We start from the raw sequence: 23494 nt of genomic DNA, 5'->3' as shown, positions 1-23494 counted from the left end.
GGTCTGCATGGGCACCCTGACTGGTCCGCAGCTGCGCAGCCCCATATGCAACAAACTGCGATGCACTGTGTGTTCTGACACCTTTCTATCAGAACCAGCATTAACTTTTTCAGCAATTTGAGCTTCAGTAGCTCGTCTGTTGGATCGGACCACACGGGCCAGCCTTCGCTCCGCACGTGCATCAATGAGCCTTGGCCGCCCAGGACCCTGTCACCGGTTCACCGCTTTTCATTCCTTGGACCACCTTTGATAGGTACTGACCACTGCAGACCGGGAACACCCCACAAGAGCTGCAGGTTTGGAGATGCTCTGACCCAGTCGTCTAGCCATCACAATTTGGCCCTTGTCAAAGTCGCTCAGATCCTTACGCTTGCCCATTTTTCCTGCTTCTAACACATCAACTTTGAGGACAAAATGTTCACTTGCTGCCTAATATATCCCACCCACTGACAGGTGCCATGATAACGAGATTATCAGTGTTATTCACTTCACCTGTCAGTGGTCATAATGTTATGGCTTATCGGTAAAAGATGTGTAGGATTTTATTCAAGGGAAGTAATGTTTGAACTCCACAATGCACTTCTTATATAGATTGGATCTGAAATGAAATTTGGACAGATTAAGGTAATTTAACCTCTTTAGTCTGGAAATCAGAGAAGATTGTGTGGTGTTTTGATAGCCTAGACAATGTCAATCAAGAGTACCTCTGTAAGATCAGCAATGATACAATGACCTAGGAAAACAAATGGAAACTGCATTGACACGCATTTAGAACAGAACACAGGAGAGAATTCTGCATAGAGAGTTATGGCTGTCTGATCACGATCAAGTCAACTTCTTGGGATCATTCAAAATTGTGTTTCTGGGATCATTAACTTACAGACTACCAAACAACCATGATGGATTGAATGGCATCCTTGAGTTTGTAAATTTTCTTAATTTTCTTAGGTTTCCTTGCTGATTTCTGGCCCTCTATTTGGAATTATTCATAAGGAATTGCAATAGTCAATTCAAAAACATAGATCAATGTTTTGGCTAAAGACTGAAACACAATACTCATCAGTATTGATGTATTTCTCTAATGAAGATGATTTAACGGGAATTCCACATATACATATCAAAATAATAATGCTATTGTATGTATTTGAAAATTTGTGAATCCATTAAAAAATATTCCTTAGTTTAATCCCTATGTTGTTAAGTATAGTGACTAACAAGGTGGTCATTTTAAATATATGTACTTGATATTCAGTATGAATTTATTATGTCACCTCAAGACTTGTATAAGAAATATGGTCATATATATATATATATATATATATATATATAAAATATATTTGAATTGACATTCAAAGTTCTTATTTGTCTACATACAATAGCATTACCATGCCTCCATTCTACTATTCTAAGGAATGCATTATATCCAAAGTTCAATGAATGTATTTATCACCTCATTCTTACTATATCAGGAGCAAAAGTTTCAAAAGAGAACCACCAAATAAGATGTAATGCATTCCAAAAGTAAAAAGATTACATTTTAAATTTGATCAAAATAATGAGTTCCCTGTCAGAATAAATCTGTTTCAAAAACTGTCGCTGCAAATCCAGCATTTATTACCACAAACAGATGAAGCATCTTGCAGAGGAGAATTTTTTAAAAGTACTTTGCAGTCAGGAACAACATGAAAACATTATTTCCTTCACTGCACTTCACGTTTAACAGTTGGCTGGCACAAATAAGGTCTTATGTTAAGATTCTTGCATTTGCTGCATTTGTATTCTTGATGTAAGAAATTTAGACAGAACATTTTAGTGTTTGAAAATTTTATGGCTGTACGGAACTACAGCTACTCAACCAGAAACAATAACACAAAGCAGCAGATACACTTTTATAGTGCCTTTCCTAGTTTGCATCTCAAAGCTGTGGTCATGAGCATTAAAACTAAATTAAGCATAAGCATAGCAGTACAAAAAAGCAAAATTGGAAAGCATTTCAAATGAAAAAATGAAATCAAGATATAGAAAATAAAATCTGATTCCTACCTGTTAGTGTTACCATGGTATCTTATGAGTATATATATATATATATATATATATATATATATATATATATATATATATATATATATATATATATATATATAAATAATCAGAGGTGGCACTACAGTTTTGATAATATTTGGACAATGATTTCAGGAAATTAAAACTTCGAAATAAAAGAGTATTTCCTGTGGCATTTTATCCTTTAATCATCTGCAATCTCTGATTTGATCATTTCCCCTGTATTATTAAATGAAAGTGCAATGTACCTCCTATACTTTATAAGGTATAACACAATTATTTGAGTTTGATGTAATCCACCTCCCATTTCTGAAATGCCAGGCACATACAACAAATATGTTTTTTTCCAGCAGAATTATCAAGCGAACTGCAAAAGTAGTTAATAGACTTGCCAAACATTGTAGGGAAGTTCATCCATATGCACACTTTTCTACCTTTATGGTAATTAATATTTAATAACACAAATATAGAATGTAGAAAACTGCAATTCTTCATTAAATTGTATAGTATTGTAAACAGATCATTAAATAACGTAACATAGAATGAGTTTGTTTGGTAGATTTTAACTGAATGAGCCAAGAATCACATCTAATCTGTTTTTGACTGATACCAAGAAACCATCTTCAACATCATGGCGCGAGAATGGAGTTTGTTTCAGTTTGCCTCAGTTCTCTGTGTGACCTGCTTTCTGGCCTGAATGCCTTTATACTCTGCTTCTATATAGTGTCCCGGGTCCTCTAGATTGACATGATCAACCCCTTTTTATCACTCTGAATACCTGAATTAAGTCCCCATATAATCTTCTCTGTTCCAATATAAAATTCTCTTGATCTGTCCAAATATAATATTCTCTTCAGATAAAAAAAATACTCAAGCTACTCTCCTTTGAACTGCCTGATAGAGCAGCACTATATTTATTTATTTATTGTGGAGTCCAAAACTGAACACAATATCCCACATTTAAATACGTCCATTGAATTAGATTCTACACACATATGACATGTACATGAACTACTCTGATACATGAAGGGTAGGCTATTACACAAAGTAAGAAATTGCAGTTAAATTACACATTCAAATTGATTGCACAGTGCTGTATATGTCTTATAAAAATATGTACAATTCAATTATTATGAAGGCACACACCATACTGAAAGAACAAATTATGTTTTTTTGTCCTCCTGGATATTGCCTTTTTTAACAATTCCTAATTTGCTTTCGTTTGTTTCATTAATGCTTTGTTACAGGCGCATATGCTTATAGTGTAAACCAAAGTCAACTATAAATAATATTATATACGTTTCTTAATTTTGAACAGATAAGGACTACATCATTTTTTATTTTTCTGAAGTCGATTCCTGAGTTTAGGCTTTCTGTTATCGACTATTACTGCCTTCTCAGCCTTGTCATGTACCTCCATGAAACACACATACACATGTACTTCCTATCTGCGCGTACACTTGGGCGTTGTAGTTCCTTAGTGACGCTCGGCCCGCCGTGCAGCGCGTAGAGAGGACGTTTAAAACTACGATTCCCAGGTCACCTCGCGAACGCCGCGCAGCCTCCGTTGCCAGTTTCCAACTAAACACTTCTTCAAGTTTCAGAGAGCATCTCGTGGGCTGACTGTGAGTTTCCTGGTATCGGGCTGTAGACATCGCGTCTGTGTACCATTTCCTTTTCTTCTGCTTTTTAAATTAAGGTACGAGCAAGGCACTTAATGTGCAATGACTGCCACAGCCTTGCATATATTTTAAAGTGACGTTTGTGTAAACCCAACTTTAACTTTTTTTTTTCTCCACACACCGGCGTCTGTGTTGTCGACGCAACCTATGCATATCAGTCAGCAGTATAGTTTAAACCAATGCGCATTATAAACCAAACATTTCTGTGTAGTGCTATCTGGCCTTTTTGAAAAATAAACGACCAGTCATGACTAAACATGGTTTATAATGTCTGATGAAATGAAACGAAACTCAACATGCCTACACATTTTCATTTTGTCTGGTGACGTAGGTGCGTTTAACATGTCATACCTGAATCTAGCAATTTCTATTTTTAAAAACAACCTGAAAGCAAATTTTTGTCAACATAATTATACATCATGTTTCCAGGAGCTAAGCTAGTAAAATAGCTGTCAGTCGTACAAAACGATGCATATTGTTAGACGTAACAAGTCAGATTGTGGACCTGTGTAGAGCAGGGTATCTAGCAGTTTCAAGTGTATAGTTTCAAAGTCAAAACCGGACTGTGGTGGTATAGACAGATCGAAAACATTCTGCATTCTGCTCATTCTGCAATATAATGAAGTAAACTAAGTCGTGGAGATTGCTTAGGATTACTTAGTGATGTGGCAGTATATTATAATATAATATATATGCAGAATGTCTCTTGCCGAGCTACATCCTCGACTCTGAAAATGCATTTTTTCACGGAGGCTAACGATATAATGGTTGGTCTCGAAATTGATACTCCACACACTAAATAAACATCCGAACCGTGTAATTAAGCGTTTGAAATCACAACAACAAAGTAGTTTGGCTTCCTGGAGATGCATGTGAATCATGCAGTAGCTCATTGTACTGTTTCCCCAACATCCACAGCTCAAGGCACACGTACTGTACTGCACTGCACATCAGCTCCTCCTGCCCACTCTCCCTTCATAATCGTGAAAATATAATTCAAGTTCAGTGATAAACCTCAGCTTGTCTTGATACACAGTCTCGTTTGATTCTGAAACGTATTTATTCTTGATAATTGAGCAATGCCTATTCCTTTCTTGCGTGTAACTGTTTCTGATGTGCAGAGTTTCAGTGCACCACAGCACAAACAGCAAGCATGACAACACACACAACCCCACATTTTAGAAACACTGATTGAAATAATATATTGCATTGGCTGTTTCCTCCTGTGTTGGTTGGTTGAAAGATTTTTCTGATTTTCAAAGAGAACATTAAGGGCCCTCTCGTGAAAAGATGCCAAGATGAAATTACTTTATGTCAACAAATAACAAATAATTTCATTTAAAAATTAAGCTAGATATGTATTTATCTGTTATGTTTTGCACTGTTAGTACTATCTGCATAGTTATACATTTAAAGTGGTTATATTTGAGATTTTGTTGTCTAACAATAGTTTAACTGTTGAGTTTTCTTTTTTTTTTTACATACAGAAAGTAATTAATATTTGTAATGCATTTCTTTGCTAAACTGTTGTGGCATAGTGCTGGAAGTTGATTTGCATGTTTTTTAGATGACTTGAACTGCCAGCTTAAATTTCAGTTTGGGATTGCTCCTCTATTTCAGTTTAAAACGGTATTATCTGAGTCTTTTCACTCTTCCAGATTTTGCAAATTGTGGCAGAAACTCATTTGGCATCCTATGGATCATTGAGTCAGGGATCAATGGCTCAACCTCGTCTTACTGGAGCACTGCGCTCCTTCTCAAATGTCAGCAGGCAAGATGATTACACAGGAGAACCCTGTGATTTAAAGGTGAGTACTTTCTGAAGTGAAATATTTGGATGAATCACATAAATTAGCTTATACTGTAGTGTACTTTGTTTGGAAATGAATTATTTTAAAGGACAATCATTTCCATACATTGTTTCCTTTTATAACTGTTGAATAATTGTCATGTTATTATTATTTTGTTCTTTTGATGCACAGTGCAAAACTAATTACTCAGAATTGTTCTCAAGATACACAGGGAGGGATTTTACATGATTTTAATGGTTTGTGTAAGTAATAGGAATGATTCAAAATTAAGTATTTTGTTTTTACTTAGTTTGGTGTTCTCAACTTATTAAACAAATACTTTTAAACAAGGAACCAAGTGGGAATATTCACATCGAGTAGTTTACTTGTTAAATGCACCAGTTATAGTTTCACATTTTTATTTTTGTATCTTATATGCTTTTTTTCTGGTTCAAATACTAAGTAACTGCTGAAGCGATATCCTGATGCACAAGGTCATATATTCAATGTTTAGCCTTTACTCTGTTTACGGTTGAGATTGAGGGCAAAATGTACTCACTGTGAAATAACCAGTGGGAGGCATAATGTTCAAAGGTACTATAAAGTTCAAGCAGTGACAGCCTACCTTGGGACAGTCTTAAATGTTTTGTTTTCCTGTTTTAATACTATTATTTCCTCTTCATGAGAGATGTGATTTTTTTATTTTTTATTTTTTATAGCTGATATGCAATGACAGTTTCCTTGGTTGTGGGGAAGTAGAACCTCATTAAGTTATGACAGTTCATTCACTATCAATTATTATATAATCAAACCGTTGACTTTTCTCACTGATTTGAGGCATTTTATCATACAAATATTTGAGGCTAAATTGTATAGGATCATACCCGACTGATTTCTTTGATGGTTGAGTTTATATATTAGTTTGCCACACTATGAGTTGGCTATATGTTTTAATTCTTATTTGGTTTCCCCTTCTACAGTTTTCTTTCCATAGTATATATGAATCAGTTACATAAGTGCACTAGTAATTATAAACACAGATTTTAATATTTTCAATTATTTACCTGGCATAATTTACTATAAACGCCCAGTGATTGACTGGCATCCCATCCTGGGTGTATTCCTGCCTTGCGCCCTATGGCTGCCGGGATCGGCTTCGTCTTCCCCGCGACCCTCGCCAGGATAAGCGGTTTTGAAAACGGATGGATGAATTTACTATAAACATAGTTTGAACTGTGTTTACTATATCCTTGGTTTGATTATGGGATACCTCACTCTGGGACAACCAAACGTATTGTTTTGAATAACACCAATCATTGATATATGTTGGGTTCCAGAAATGTACTTCTTGGGCAATTTTTGTTTTTAATAAATTAATAAATATTAATATGGAGAACATACATCACCAACCCCCCCGCACTTCCACGGCTTAAGATAGATTCTGTCTCATTGGCCTTTAAGAGCATGATACCCATATAAACCTATTTTTCACACTGTGATTTGTTTTGGACATCATTTTGGTTACAAGGTTTTCAGTTTTGTTTTTGAAATGTTTTTTTAATCAGGTTTTCATCTCAGTGTAATGTTCATTGTTCAAATACAAGATATATAATATATATATATATATATATATATATATATATATATATATATATATATATATATATACACTCACCTAAAGGATTATTAGAAACACCTGTTCAATTTCTCATTAATGCAATTATCTAACCAACCAATCACATGGCAGTTGCTTCAATGCATTTAGGGGTGTGGTCCTGGTCAAGACAATCTCCTGAACTCCAAACTGAATGTCTGAATGGGAAAGAAAGGTGATTTAAGCAATTTTGAGCGTGGCATGATTGTTGGTGCCAGACGGGCCGGTCTGAGTATTTCACAATCTGCACAGTTACTGGGATTTTCACGCACAACCATTTCTAGGGTTTACAAAGAATGGTGTGAAAAGGGAAAAACATCCAGTATGCGGCAGTCCTGTGGGCGAAAATGCCTTGTTGGTGCTAGAGGTCAGAGGAGAATGGGCCGACTGATTCAAGCTGATAGAAGAGCAACTTTGACTGAAATAACCACTCGTTACAACCGAGGTATGCAGCAAAGCATTTGTGAAGCCACAACACGTACAACCTTGAGGCGGATGGGCTACAACAGCAGAAGACCCCACCGGGTACCACTCATCTCCACTACAAATAGGAAAAAGAGGCTACAATTTGCACAAGCTCACCAAAATTGGACAGTTGAAGACTGGAAAAATGTTGCCTGGTCTGATGAGTCTCGATTTCTGTTGAGACATTCAGATGGTAGAGTCAGAATTTGGCATAAACAGAATGAGAACATGGATCCATCATGCCTTGTTACCACTGTGCAGGCTGGTGGTGGTGGTGTAATGGTGTGGGGGATGTTTTCTTGGCACACTTTAGGCCCCTTAGTGCCAATTGGGCATTGTTTAAATGCCACGGCCTACCTGAGCATTGTTTCTGACCATGTCCATCCCTTTATGACCACCATGTACCCATCCTCTGATGGCTACTTCCAGCAGGATAATGCACCATGTCACAAAGGTCGAATCATTTCAAATTGGTTTCTTGAACATGACAATGAGTTCACTGTACTAAACTGGCCCCCACAGTCACCAGATCTCAACCCAATAGAGCATCTTTGGGATGTGGTGGAACGGGAGCTTCGTGCCCTGGATGTGCATCCCACAAATCTCCATCAACTGCAAGATGCTATCCTATCAATATGGGCCAACATTTCTAAAGAATGCTTTCAGCACCTTGTTGAATCAATGCCACGTAGAATTAAGGCAGTTCTGAAGGCGAAAGGGGGTCAAACACAGTATTAGTATGGTGTTCCTAATAATCCTTTAGGTGAGTGTATATATATATATATATATATATATATATATATATATATATTTTTTTTTTTTACAAATGTAAAGTTAATCTACCAAAACAATGCAGGCCCTAGTCAGTGATTTGTGCTCACAAAATATTGTATTAGTTGACCTCAATGACTTTGGATTTGTTCTGTCTTAATTTAAGCCATAGTTTAATGCCAAATGTTTTGATGTAATGCATTGCATTGTCACTGATGTTCTTCAGTATTTTTGTAATATCAATCTGAGACATGTTCCCTTTGAAATCATTTTTTTTTATAAAAATAAAATCAACAATAGCAAGTCACCTCGGTTATATTAATCCATTTTTTCTCCACTTATAGCTCCCATATTTGTTGTTGATTTATTATTTATGCAGAACACAAAGTACCCAATCATGCTTATTGTAAACCATATTTGTTTTCTCATTAATTTGTGTAATCTTGAGGTGAATTCTAATATCGAATTAGAATGCAGTCAAACTTTTATCTTCTAAATATAAGGAAATTCATAACAAGAAGGAAACTATTCCTTCCTGTAGAAATCAGTAAACTTAAAAACATAAATAATAATAAAGCAAATATGGTCTAGCAATTTGTTAACTGTGTTAAGTATAGATTATTGCTGTGTTGGATAGTTCTAGAAGTGCATTTCTAAATGGCAGTTTTTTGGCATTCAGATATGCAACTTTTATAATAGTATCTAGTAGGTATGTGAATGAAACAAATTTCATTTTAATATGAATATTAGAGTATTGTACATATGCTTTGTACACTGCAAGGTATGCCTATTTGTCTGTAAATTCTGCTAATGATTCCATCCACCCCATTTATGAGCATACCATGCATCTGTGTTTTTTGTGAGTGTTTTTCTCAGATTAACTGCATGTATGCCATACTACAGTCCTTAATTTAGTTTGTTAATAACTTGTCTGTTTGTAATATTTCCCCTTTTTTATTCCATTTCAGTTATACATTTGCTCAGCAAATCAAAACTGCTGAACCATCAGGGCATTCTATTACAGTTACATGCACACACACACACAAATACACACATACATATATTTTTTAATGACCACAGCAGTTTTTATTGGTATACATGCTGTGCACTTTAAAATATTTACAAAGTCATGCTTAGTATAGATTTTGTAGAGCTTTTTGATTCCCCAAATTAGGTCAGGCATGTGTGTCTTTGTATTAAACCAATCCTGAATTTCCCCACAGATGTCCTCTCCTTCTTCAGTCTTGACAAGCCACATATAGTTTTAGTCTCTGATTGTGCTGGTGCAACTTCCAACCCTATAGGAACTTTGGGATTACCTTATCAAAGGGACTACTTTTCCCAGTACTTTTCCTCCTGTGTACTGAAGCAATGTGGTTCTGTATAATGCAATTTGAATACAAAGGTGTACTTAATATTTAACATTTAGAGTTAAGCTTTTGTGAAAAAAAAAACACTTATGTAAGAAGTGAACAATTAAAATAGTATTAAAAAGTCAAAAGGGGTTATTTTCTAAAGGAACAAAGTTTTATGGTGCAATTGCAAAATCTGCTGAATTCTTTCATAACAAAATGTCTTTATATATATTTATATATATCCAAATTTATCAAAGTAAAGGGATTAACTTTCTTTCAGAGCTTCAATTGATCACTCCCAGTCCCTCTTTTAATTTCCTACTTGCATAATAAGTGTTCAGTCAATTTTAGTAAGTGTTGAACAAATTTGAATTAAAGAAACAAAAACATAAGTGCAAACAGACAAAAAAAAAACTGGTTAGCTGAAACCTAACTTGTGTGTGTTTTTATTTTTGGTTTGATTGTTATTTTTCAGATTCATTGTTCTAGTGTCTCTCAGATGTGTTCTGTGAGATCAACATCAGGACTGTGAGCAGGCAATGGAGATATTGCAAGGCTAATATCTTTATAGCTGAGTTTTACATTCACTCAGGGTCTGATCCTGTTTTGTAGATGTACTGGCTTTCAACAATGCTGGCAGTCCACTGCTGTCCAAAAAATCACATGTCTTGGCAGTCATGCTTCCCAGAAAAGGACATGAAAACTATTACAAGAACCCCAACAATGAACCTATAATAACCTCCAAATAGCAAATGTCCTCTAATATCATCCATTACCAGCAGAGGGAAGTTTTTCCCATTACTATTGATGTAGGGGGGTGAAAAGATTTTTGTAAACAATTGAAATTTTTGCTAAAGTATTTAATATCTTGTCTGCAAGCTATTGTTTTTGCATCAAAGCCCATTCTATTGCTTATGGTTGATTTTAAAGACTAAGTTTTTCTACAACTTGTTTTGTTTTTTTCAGTCCAAACGGTTAAGAAGACAAGAACTCTTTTCCAAAGAAGGCCTGACATGGAAAACGATTGTGCAGTTTGTCCACCAGCATTTAGAGAAGAAAGAACAACAAGCTGCCAGTGAGGATTTGAAACGTGTGCTGCAGGCAGCAAGACAGATAGGTAATTGCTTTATTCCCTTAAAAGCTAAATACCAGTACCTTTTTATACTGTACTCTTTGCCCTGCTGTCTGAAGAAAGATGCTCTCTGGGGTTAAGAATTACATCAAGGTTAAGCAGTTTTATTGAATACATTAAAAGTCTTATTGCTCTACCTCTTTTCCAAATAAGAGCATTTGCATTTTCATAAATCATCCAAAATTGGGCTTTGGATAGCACACAAGAACATTGAATCTTAAACCTACAATGAACGTCGATACATCAGTGCTGATATTTAGAGTAAGCAGAGTCCATAAGGTTTTAAGCTGTATATATTATATATTTTGATGATGATTATTATTATTATTATTATTATTATTATTATTATTATATTGACAACATTACAAGCACGTTAACATTTCTTGTCATTGAGTTTACACCATGCAGGTTCAGATGGCTTTCTTAAATATAAATATCAACCTAATGAATTGTCCTGCATGGAGCTGTAAACATACATGCTCCTGGAGTAATCATAAGCACAGAATGCCTTTCACTTGAGTGGTCTTTTCTCAAAAAATATGATTTGGTCTGTGATAACCTGTTTAATTGGGTGTTTGTTTCCTCCTTTAAATGTGGAAACTAAAACGAGTTATTTCTTTATACCCACCCAGTTTGGAATTGCCAATTACCATCAATTTGTCTCAATGCTAGATCTCCCATACCAACACAGGTGGGATGTAGGCAGCTTACATGGTTTACTGAAACATGTGCTACCAAGCCTTCTGCTTCTTTTCACACTGAAAGTCCCCAGATTGTACAGCGTGGGGAGGAGAAATGCACTTCTCAAGGATAATACTGTGGGATTACAGTTGCCTAGTCAGGTACTATAGAGGAGTTGCTGTTGCGTGACAGGTCGAGGAAGCCCTGGCTGAATCGAGCCCATCCAACCCTGGTAGCACTGGATATATTGCGTACAACCATATGGGGAGTCCTGGTCATAGTCATCTATGATGCAGGTTAGATTCAGATCAGTGCTGTCTGAACTGTAGGGTTCAACCTGGGCTCTGAGCAGAAAGTTTTACTAGTTCCGCAAAGTCAGAGCTTAGTTTCAATTAATGTTGTTCCCCCATGTCTTAAGCAGCACTGACACGAGCTACGTGGTCAACACTTTCTGAGAACACTTTGCTGAAAAGTCAGCCATGATCCTCAGGCATATTACAGCTAAAACTGACATAGCATGCTTGGTGCTATAACTGATTAGTTGCAGATTGACATCCACATACAGTGCATCCGGAAAGTATTCACAGCGCGTCACTTTTTCCACATTTTGTTATGTTACAGCCTTATTCCAAAATGGATTAAATTCATTATTTTCCTAAAAATTCTACAAACAATACCCCATAATGACAACGTGAAAGAAGTCTTTTTGAAATCTTTGCAAATGTATTAAAAATAAAAAACAAGAAAAGCACATGTACATAAGTATTCACAGCCTTTGCTCAATACTTTGTTGAAGCGCCTTTGGCACCAATTACAGCCTCAAGTCTTTTTGATTATGATGCTACAAGCTTGGCACACCTATTTTTGGGCAGTTTCTCACATTCTTCTTTGCAGGACCTCTCAAACTCCATCAGGTTGGATGGGGAGCATCGGTGCACAGCCATTTTCAGATCTCTCCAGAGATGTTCAATTGGGTTCAAGTCTGGGCTCTGGCTGGGCCACTCAAGGGCATTCACAGAGTTGTCCTGTAGCCACTCCTTTGTTATCTTGGCTGTGTGCTTAGGGTCATTGTCCTGTTGGAAGATGAACCTTCTCCCCAGTCTGAGGTCCAGAGCTATGGAGTGCTGCAGAGATGGTTGTTCTTCTGGAAGGTTCTCCTCTCTCCACAGAGACACGCTGGAGCTCTGTCAGAGTGACCGTCGGGTTCTTGGTCACCTCCCTGACTAAGGCCCTTCTCCCCCGATCGCTCAGTTTGGCCGGGCGGCCAGCTCTAGGAAGAGTCCTGGTGGTTCCAATCTTCTTCCATTTATGGATGATGGAGGCAACTGTGCTCATTGGGACCTTCAATGCTGTAGAATTTTTTCTGTACCCTTCCCCAGATCTGTGCCTCGATACAATCCTGTCTCGGGGTTCTACAGACAATTCCTTGGACTTCATGGCTTGGTTTGTGCTCTGACATGTACTGTTAACTGTGGGACCTTATATAGACAGGTGTGTGCCTTTCCAAATCATGTCCAATCAACTGAATTTACCAGAGGTGGACTCCAATCAAGTTGTAGAAACATCTCAAGGATGATCAGTGGAAACAGGATACACCTGAGTTCAATTTTGAGTGTCATATCAAAGGCTGTGAATACTTATGTACATGTGCTTTTTTTGTTTTTTATTTTTAATACATTTGCAAAGATTTCAAACAGACTTCTTTCACGTTGTCACTAAGGGGTATTGTTTGTAGAATTTTGAGGAAAATAATGAATTTAACCCATTTTGGAATAAGGCTGTAACATAACAAAATGTGGAAAAAGTGAAGCGCTGTGAATACTTTCCGGATGCACTGTAACTGGGGACAATATAGCGTATACACTCAGTGCTTCATATCAATTGTTACAGCGTATTATTTATCTTGTAACCAAAATATAGCCCTCATTTTGTTCGACAGCAGTGCGCCTCGATAATGTAACATTTTTTGCCCATTGCTGTGCTGCTGGCTGTGGAGTCTTGTTTTGCAATACTGAAACAAAATGTTTTATTGAGAGCACTTGCATTTGCACATATTAATTTGAGCTTTTGTGGGAGCAGTGCTGCAATGAAAATGTGAGACTAAAGCCCCTTTCACAGTAAAATACCAGAAAAATGCAGACAAAGTTTGCCTGCTTTTTTCCTATTGCACCACCATTCACACTGGCTTTGAATGCCGGCAAAATGCAAGGCATGTACCCTTTCATACAGAAAACGGAGAATGAGCTTTGTAGCCTTGGACATGAGATGCAGTAGAAGCATGTGGATTCGGGAGAGGAGACACGGACTGATATTCTGGATGTGTTTGTAAAAGTTCGATCATTTCCCTGTTTTGCCAGTTTCCATCCATTGTTTTTACTGGGCTATTGGTTCTAAGAAAGTTGCCGGTTCGGTTCGTACTCAGCATCAGGGCTCTTGAAAACAACAAATAGCCAGGAGGGAAACGCAGACTACACATCAATCTAGGGTACGTTTTTGAGATCATTTGAACTAGTGAACCGAGACTTGGCTCTCGGTTCATGATAGCGTAATGAGAGTCATTGTGTGGGGTCTTGACATATACTGCAGCAAGATTAAATCAACTAAAATAAAAAACATGACATTACATTGTGTAGATATCTATATCTACCAAAAGTCTGTGTGTGCAGATCTGCAATAGATTGATTGCTCAAAACAACTTATTTTATTTTTCATTTTTCATTGTTTGACATTACTGCCTTTAAATAAAATAATTTGAGTACTGTTATTGTACACAACAATGCACTCTAACACATTTGCCTATGTATAGATGATTTATTGGTAGGCTATGTAACATATGTGTGACAATAGTTAGCATTATATACTAATGATTTTACACTGGAAGCAGGCATCACGATGCAGTATCGACCCTTCTGAAGCACAGAGTATCGATACAATGGTTTGAAGCCCTGCGACACCTTGCCAGAAACCACACTAGCAACTGAGAGTGTCTAATTGGTTTGGAATATGTGTTGTTGTATCAGACCCCCATAATGCTTAAAAGAGGTCTGAACCACCTCAGATCCGAGGGTTATGGAGAGGAGACAGATTTGCAGACAATACAGAATACATTTATTGAGAGAGAAAGAGACAGAGGGATATATCTAGAAAGATGTAGAGAGAGTGATAGAAAAGCGAGTTAGATAGAAATATAGATTTAGAGAGAGTTATAAAGACATACAGTGAGGGAAAAAAGTATTTGATCCCCTGCTGATTCTGTACGTTTGCCCACTGACAAAGAAATGATCAGTCTATAATTTTAATGGTAGGTGTATTTTAACAGTGAGAGACAGAATAACAACAAAAAAATCCAGAAAAACGCATTTCAAAAAAGTTATACATTGATTTGCATGTTAATGAGGGAAATTTGATCCCCTATCAATCAGCAAGATTTCTGGCTCCCAGGTGTCTTTTATACAGGTAATGAGCTGAGATTAGGAGCTCTCTCTTAAAGGGAATGCTCCTAATCTCAGCTCGATACCTGTATAAATGACACCTGTCCACAGAAGCAATCAATCAATCAGATTCCAACCTCTCCACCATGGCCAAGACCAAAGAGCTGTCCAAGGATGTCAGGGACAAGATTGTAGACCTACACAAGGCTGGAATGGGCTACAAGACCATCGCCAAGCAGCTTGGTGAGAAGGTTACAACAGTTGGTGCGATTATTCGCAAATGGAAGAAACACAAAATAACTGTCAGTCTCCCTCGGTCTGGGGCTCCATTCAAGATCTCACCTCGTGGAGTTTCAATGATCATGAGAACGGTGAGGAATCAGCCCAGAACTACACGGCAGGATCTTGTTAATGATTTCAAGGCAGCTGGGACCATAGTCACCAAGAAAACAATTGGTAACTCACTACGCCGTGAAGGACTGAAACCCTGCAGCGCCCGCAAGGTCCCCCTGCTCAAGAAAGCACATCTGAATGATTCAGAGGAGAACTGGGTGAAAGTGTTGTGGTCAGATGAGACCAAAATCGAGCTCTTTGGCATCAACTCAACTTGTCGTGTTTGGAGGAGGAGGAATGACCCCAAGAACACCATCCCCACCGTCAAACATGGAGGTGGAAACATTATGCTTTGGGGGTGTTTTTCTGCTAAGGGGACAGGACAACTGCACCGCATCAAAGGGACGATGGACGGGGCCATGAACCGTCAAATCTTGGGTGAGAACCTCCTTCCCTCAGCCAGGGCATTGAAAATAGGTCGTGGATGGGTATTCCAGCATGACAATGACCCAAAACACACAGCCAAGGCAACAAAGGAGTGGCTCAAGAAGAAGCACATTAAGGTCCTGGAGTGGCCTAGCCAAGTCTCCAGACCTTAATCCCATAGAAAATCTGTGGAGGGAGCTGAAGGTTCGAGTTGCCAAACGTCAGCCTCGAAACCTTAATGACTTGGAGAGGATCTGCAAAGAGGAGTGGGACAAAATCCCTCCTGAGATGTGTGCAAACCTGGTGGCCAACTACAAGAAACGTCTGACCTCTGTGATTGCCAACAAGGGTTTTGCCACCAAGTACTAAGTCGAAGGGGTCAAATACTTATTTCCTTCATTAACATGCAAATCAATTTATAACTTTTTTGTAATGCGATTTTCTGGATTTTTTTGTTGTTATTCTGTCTCTCACTGTTAAATTACACCTACCATTAAAATTATAGACTGAACATTTCTTTGTCAGTGGGCAAACGTACAGAATCAGCAGGGGATCAAATACTTTTTTCCCTCACTATAGATTTAGCGATAGATAGATAGATATTGTGGTAGAGTCAAGCCAGTACCCCCCTCTGCGCCATGGGATGTTTGAAAAAATAAGCCTATATGGAGCTCCCTGCACGGTATTCGAATCGTTAACCTCAGGCGCTCGAAGCACCTCAATACTGTGTTTTAATACTATGACATAATATTACTTATACCTTGGTGACACAGCAATATTTATGATTGCATATTTGTGGACATGTACACATCGACAGATTATTTTCACATAAGGTTTATTGAGCCATAGATCACAGATGGGTTCATTTGTATATTGTCTTGCTTGTGTGTTGAGCACTGTTGCCTTTTGAATCACTCAATACAGTTCGCAATACCATGTATTGACCAGCTGATGACACTATGGAGAGAGTGTATCGGGTGCTTCGAAGCAGTGAACCTTTTTCGATACGATTGTTTGATAGATGGTTCAATGCTTCGGAAAGCTTTGTTTCCCCCATCACTATTATGTACATCACCAAACTGTTGGTTCATCAATTACACACACCATTGCTGCAACTGCATTATTTTCAACCTCAGCCGCTTTTGTGTTATGATCACGGTCACACATTCTTGGTCAAAGGTGGCTTTACCTGGTTGTGGTGTTGTCAAACGTCAAAACGTACCCCTGTTCTGATTGGTTACTCCAGTTAGTTAACCTACTGCATCGACAACACAAGGACGTGACGTGTCATTTGCTGGCAATCGCTTTATTCACAAATTTGCTACCATTTTGACCAGGTCCTGAGGTGGAAAATTCCTGGTGTTGATATGTCGACTTGGACCCTTTTACACAGACCTTGCCGGCAACAAAATGCAAGAGAAAAGGCTGCAAAGTTGTCTGTGTGAGTGGGGCTTGTGTTGCTGCGTGCTACAGTCACCTGAGTGAATCGGGTAACTGCTTTAAATCCATTGTCCTTTTCAAGCTTCAGTATTTGTGCAAAGCAAGTCATATCATACCCAAGAAAAAAAAAAAAAAAAAAAAAAAAAAATATATATATATATATACACTCACCTAAAGGATTATTAGGAACACCTGTTCAATTTCTCAGTAATGCAATTATCTAACCAACCAATCACATGGCAGTTGCTTCAATGCATTTAGGGGTGTGGTCCTGGTCAAGACAATCTCCTGAACTCCAAACTGAATGTCTGAATGGGAAAGAAAGGTGATTTAAGCAATTTTGAGCGTGGCATGGTTGTTGGTGCCAGACGGGCCGGTCTGAGTATTTCACAATCTGCTCAGTTACTGGGATTTTCACGCACAACCATTTCTAGGGTTTACAAAGAATGGTGTGAAAAGGGAAAAACATCCAGTATGCGGCAGTCCTGTGGGCGAAAATGCCTTGTTTATGCTAGAGGTCAGAGGAGAATGGGCCGACTGATTCAAGCTGATAGAAGAGCAACTTTGACTGAAATAACCACTCGTTACAACCGAGGTATTCAGCAAAGCATTTGTGAAGCCACAACACATACAATCTTGAGGCGGATGGGCTACAACAGCAGAAGACCCCACCGGGTACCACTCATCTCCACTACAGATAGGAAAAAGAGGCTACAATTTGCACAAGCTCACCAAAATTGGACAGTTGAAGACTGGAAAAATGTTGCCTGGTCTGATGAGTCTCAATTTCTGTTGAGACATTCAGATGGTCAGAATTTGGCGTAAACAGAATGAGAACATGGATCCATCATGCCTTGTTACCACTGTGCAGGCTGGTGGTGGTGGTGTAATGGAGTGGGGGATGTTTTCTTGGCACACTTTAGGCCCCTTAGTGCCAATTGGGCATCGTTTAAATGCCACGGCCTACCTGAGCATTGTTTCTGACCATGTCCATCCCTTTATGACCACCATGTACCCATCCTCTGATGGCTACTTCCAGCAGGATATGCACCATGTCACAAAGGTCGAATCATTTCAAATTGGTTTCTTGAACATGACAATGAGTTCACTGTACTAAACTGGCCCCCACAGTCACCAGATCTCAACCCAATAGAGCATCTTTGGGATGTGGTGGAACGGGAGCTTCGTGCCCTGGATGTGCATCCTACAAATCTCCATCAACTGCAAGATGCTATCCTATCAATATGGGCCAACATTTCTAAAGAATGCTTTCAGCACCTTGTTGAATCAATGCCACGTAGAATTAAGGCAGTTCTGAAGGCGAAAGGGGGTCAAACACAGTATTAGTATGGTGTTCCTAATAATCCTTTAGGTGAGTGTATATATATATATATTTTTTTTCAATATTCGTGTTTTGGCATCATGTTCAGAAACCATTGACATGAACAGGGTTTTCCAGTTCTCCTTTTTGTCATTCCGCTCTTTGTTGAGTAGCAAACACTTTCATGTGCTTTATCCAGTTTTCTGAAGAATAATGGCATGTTTCAGTTATGTATGATTTAGTAAGAATCTAAGACCAGCCGTTGTGGGAAGCACTTGATTGATGCACCACAGTCTGTATATGTCCTCACTATTTTTGGTTTTAATATACATTTTTAATATACAGTTTATAACTAGTTGTTTTAAGTAGATAGCGTCTACTTAGTAGCGTCTGGCAGCTTTGTTTTTCTACTTGCTTAATCGATGCAACTTGCCAGCAAAAAGACATATTCATAAAATAAGCATTATTTTTTGAAGGATCCAACCACTATATACACAGAGTATTTTGAGGTGAGTATAATGGGACACTTTAAGCCATTTCCTGTTTCCAGGGAAATAGAATTATTGTGAATCTCGTAAACCATTACCAGAGTAAAAAGTTTCTTGCAGATTTCATGTTGGCATCTTCCATCATCCCATTTGGAAATTGCATGTCCAGAGTCTATCAGTTCTTGTCAACCTTCTCTTCATTGGATTGCTAAGGTCTCCTCTGCCTGTTTTTGTTTTTAAATCTGACATTTATTTACCTATTATGTGACTAGAATGCTTAGGTTTTAGTTTTCCAACTGGATTATGAAGACCAGTATATTTATTATTTACTTTAAAACATCAAATGTACATGTCCATATTAGTTTTTTGCAAATAACAAATTAATTAACCATAATATCCAGAGTTTTGTAGTGTCATAGCAGTTCTGCATTTATTGTGTGCTAATTAGATAATTACCACATGAGGATTAATTAGGTAATTACTGCCAGTTATGCTTAATCTAAAAAATAAAATAAATTTGATGAATGTCATTGGCTTTTGTTTGTAGTTATCTAACTAAATAACTGTTGTTTGCAATTATCTAAATAACTAATGCACTGAGTACTAATCTTCTCATCCCAAAGACATTTTGGATGTAGGATTGTCACAATACTAGAATTTTGAACTTCGATACGATACCAGTTCAATTTCATGATACTTGATTCTCGATAGCGCACACAAAAATAAAATCTGCACACACAACATACATTAGCATTCCTTTCATAAGGATACATAATCTTCACTCCAGAACAGTAAACATAAGTATCATACTATTAAGGAAACTTTCCAGAATTCATTAACCATTCAAACATTTTCTTTAGAATAATAGAGTGCATGTAGCTAATGTACAGTACTGTGCAAAAGATTTAGGCAGGTGTGAAAAAATGCTGTAAAGTAAGAATGCTTTCAAAAATAGATGTTAATAGATTATATTTATCATTTAACAAAATGCAAAGTGAGTGAACAGAAGAAAAATCTACATCAAATCAATATTTGATGTGACCACCCTTTCCCTTCAAACTAACATCAATTCTAGGTACACTTGCACACAGTTTTTGAAGGAACTCGGCAGGTAGGTTGGCCCAAACATCTTGGAGAACTAACCACAGTTCTTCTGTGGATTTAGGCAGCCTCAGTTGCTTCTCTCTCTTCATGTAATCCCAGACAGACTCGATGATGTTGAGATGAGGGATCTGTGGGGGCCATACCATCACTTCCAGGACTCCTTGTTCTTCTTTATTCTTGATTCTGATCAAATCCCCAACTCTGTTTGCAGAAATGCAGCCCCAAACTTGCTTCACTGTTGCAGATACTCATTCGTGTACCGCTCTCCAGCCCTTTAGCGAACAAACTGCCTTCTGCTACAGCCAAATATTTCACATTTTGACTCATCAGCCATTTTTCTGCACCCAAGTTCCTGTGTTTTCATGCATAGTTGAGTCGCTTGGCCTTGGAGGTATGGCCTCATCGGAGGTATGGCTTTTTGGCCGCAAGTCTTCCATGAAGGCCACTTCTGACCAGACTTCTCCGCACAGTAGATGGGTGAACCAGGGTCCCACTGTTTTCTGCCAATTCTGAGCTGATGGCACTGCCGGACATCTTCTGATTGCGAAGGGAAGTAAGCATGATGTGTCTTTCATCTGCTGCAGTAAGTTTCCTTGGCCGACCACTGCGTCTGCAGTCCTCAACGTTGGCCGTTTCTTTGTGCTTCTTCAAAAGAGCTTGGACAGCACATCTGGAGACCCCTGTCTGCCTTGAAATTTCTGCCTGGGAGACACCTCACTGATGCAGTATAACTACCTTGTTGTGTCTTGTTGCTGTGCTCAGTCTTGCCATGGTGTATGACTTTTGACAGTAAACTGTCTTCAGCAACCTCACCTTGTTAGCTGAGTTTGGCTGTTCCTCACCCAGTTTTATATGATTGTGTTTCAACCTACATATTGAATTGATGATCATTAGCACCTGTTTGGTATAATTGTTTAATCAGACACCTGACTATATTCCTACAAAATCCCTGACTGTGTGCAAGTGTACCTAGAAGAATTTATGCTGTTTTGAAGGCAAAGGGTGGTCACACCAAATATAAAGATTTTTCTTCTGTTCACTCACTTTGCATTTAGTTAATTGATAAATATAATCTATTACCATGTCTATTTTTGAAAGTATTCTTACTTTACAGCATTTTTGCACACCTGCCTAAAATTTTGCACAGTACTGTATATTTTGGTAATTTCTTTGGCCAACATAACACAGAGCATTCCGTGACTGGTTTAATGTGGCTTGTTGTTTTATGTTTTACTGCATTATTATTGCATAGATTTATAATATATTGAAAATGTGTTCCATATGGAAATTTAATGTCTTTTTATTGGATATACAGAACATGCATGTAACACATGTCATTGTACAGACCAAAGCATTATATAGTAAGTAACAGGCAAATATATCATCCCATGCTTGCTACACATTGTTGGGCCATAGTTGATCTGTTAAACATTATTAATACTCGGTATAGTATAATTAATTTATACTGTTTAACTTACGTTTTAATAGATAAAGCCATGTCTATGGAGCATTATAAGGGTAAAAAGTAAATTAATAAATTAGTTAGTCAATTCGTAAATTAATAAATTAATTAGTCAGTTGATTAAATTCATAAATTCATTCGTCAATTCGTACATTCCTTAATTTATTTATTGTGCTGTTTGCCAAGTGATCTTTCAATTTCATTTGGCAATCAAACTTCTTTTTAATGCTTGTCAATCGCAGGAGGGCAGGTCCAATCGATGGTGCTGTAATTGTGTAGTGGGGCTTCTGTGCTGGTGGGGATGGACGACTAGTTTTGAGAATGTTTCACAGAGTCCGTTTTGACCTGTGATAAGTACTTAAAATTCTCGAGTGCTGTATTATGAATGTCTTAAAAGCATTTTTTTCAATGTATACATTTATTGATTGACTCGCCTGGAGTCCTTGTCTTTGGCTGCAATGCTGCAATCTTTGCTTTCGCCACCAGTTTCTTTGCTTCGATTTTTTTTATTTTCGTTTACGAGTTTTGGCACTGTTTTGCCGTGAAGGCGGGATTTACAGGGAGGTGTGGATCATGGGTCTCCATTGGGCCAGCAGGTTGGAGTGACAGTTCTTCCTAACCCATTTAGTGATCAGAATGGTCTGGTTGGCGTTGGAATTCATGGTTCTGGTCTGACAGTCACCACTCTTCAACACATCTTTGACTTTAACACTGACTGACCCATAGACTGAGTGGGTGCAACTACATGGCTTCGGAATTGAATTATAAACAAATTATGTCGCTTTCTAAACATTACATGTGTTTATTTTATACAGCCTTTATTCTCATCTTTATCAATGGAGCCAGTAATTTTCTAGGTGACTGTGCATATGTATATATATGTGTGTATGCGTCCATGTGTGTATGTATATGTGTGTGTGTGTTTCTTACCTAAACATAAACTGGGACATCACATGCTCATCACATTTGCCTCTTGCAAAATGACGTGAGCTCCATCAGTCTGGCAGTGTGTTATCTGAGGAGCTGAATTAAAGTGCTTGTGCAGGTTAAATTAATATAAACATGATATTAAACATGCTACTGTGCACGTAGCAGGTGAATCCTGTGTTTTGTTTCAGTGCTGTTTGGTATGGGCTCAAATGGCGGTGGGATCCAGTGATTGTCCAGCTTTTGAATGCAGGTCTCTGCACACAAGGTGTTTAAGGAGTCGCTGAATCGGCGCTGCTGTTGAAACTGAGACAATCGATTCTCATCCCACACAGAGATCACCAGACCAGCCCACCCTGATCAATGATTGGGTTAGGAAGAACCGTCACTCAAAGCACCAAAACTCGTAAACGAAAAAAAACGAAAGCAAAGAGACTAGCGTAGAAAGCAAAGATCGCACCATCGCAACTATAGACAGTGACTCCAGGCGAGCGCGTCAGTGAAATGGACTCAATCAGTTCGAGTTTTGGTCTTGATTTAACATTATTTGCTTTCAAGTTTTTTTTTTTTGCTTTTGATATAATTTTTTTGTTTACAATTCTATACATTTTGCTTTCGATTGTTTTACCTGTTTAGAACTTCTAGTGTTAAGAGCTCACCAAATGTAATCAGTCCAATCAATACCAAAAATACTACAGAAAAGTGAAGCAATGTCTTGGCAAATTGTGATAATCCAGGCTTTCCTTTTGTTTGTCTACTGGAAATCTGTGAAATGACAGGGATTTATATCTGTCATGAAAGGAATCACTCACACTGCTAGAACATAACCATTGAGACACGTTTGTTTATCCCACTTCTGGAACTGATGCTTTCAGAGTCTCATTTTCGCTGGGACCGTGAATAAAGTCCATTGGTTACAACATCTGCTGTCTCTTCTTTGTTTCCACCTGAGGTATATGGTGTCACTGTGT

The 23494-nt window shown here is 37.9% G+C and overlaps 1 protein-coding gene across 1 annotated transcript in view; it reads left to right on the top strand.

Moving 5' to 3' along the window:
- The first annotated feature begins 3647 nt into the window (after positions 1-3647).
- The window catches only part of ascc3 (activating signal cointegrator 1 complex subunit 3), a 312947-nt gene continuing 293100 nt past the window's right edge, over positions 3648-23494 (top strand). Inside the window, exons 1-3 of the mRNA XM_066701745.1 lie at positions 3648-3760; positions 5402-5551; positions 10745-10895. Coding sequence (XP_066557842.1) covers positions 5462-5551; positions 10745-10895 — 241 coding nt within the window. The 5' untranslated portion in view covers positions 3648-3760; positions 5402-5461. The remainder of the gene's footprint in view (positions 3761-5401; positions 5552-10744; positions 10896-23494) is intronic.

Source organism: Amia ocellicauda, chromosome 1 (assembly GCF_036373705.1).
Source record: "Amia ocellicauda isolate fAmiCal2 chromosome 1, fAmiCal2.hap1, whole genome shotgun sequence".
In the NCBI taxonomy this organism is placed as follows: Eukaryota; Metazoa; Chordata; class Actinopteri; order Amiiformes; family Amiidae; genus Amia; species Amia ocellicauda.
The sequence above is the reverse complement of the archived record's forward strand: the minus strand, read 5'-3'. Positions and strand labels throughout refer to the sequence as shown.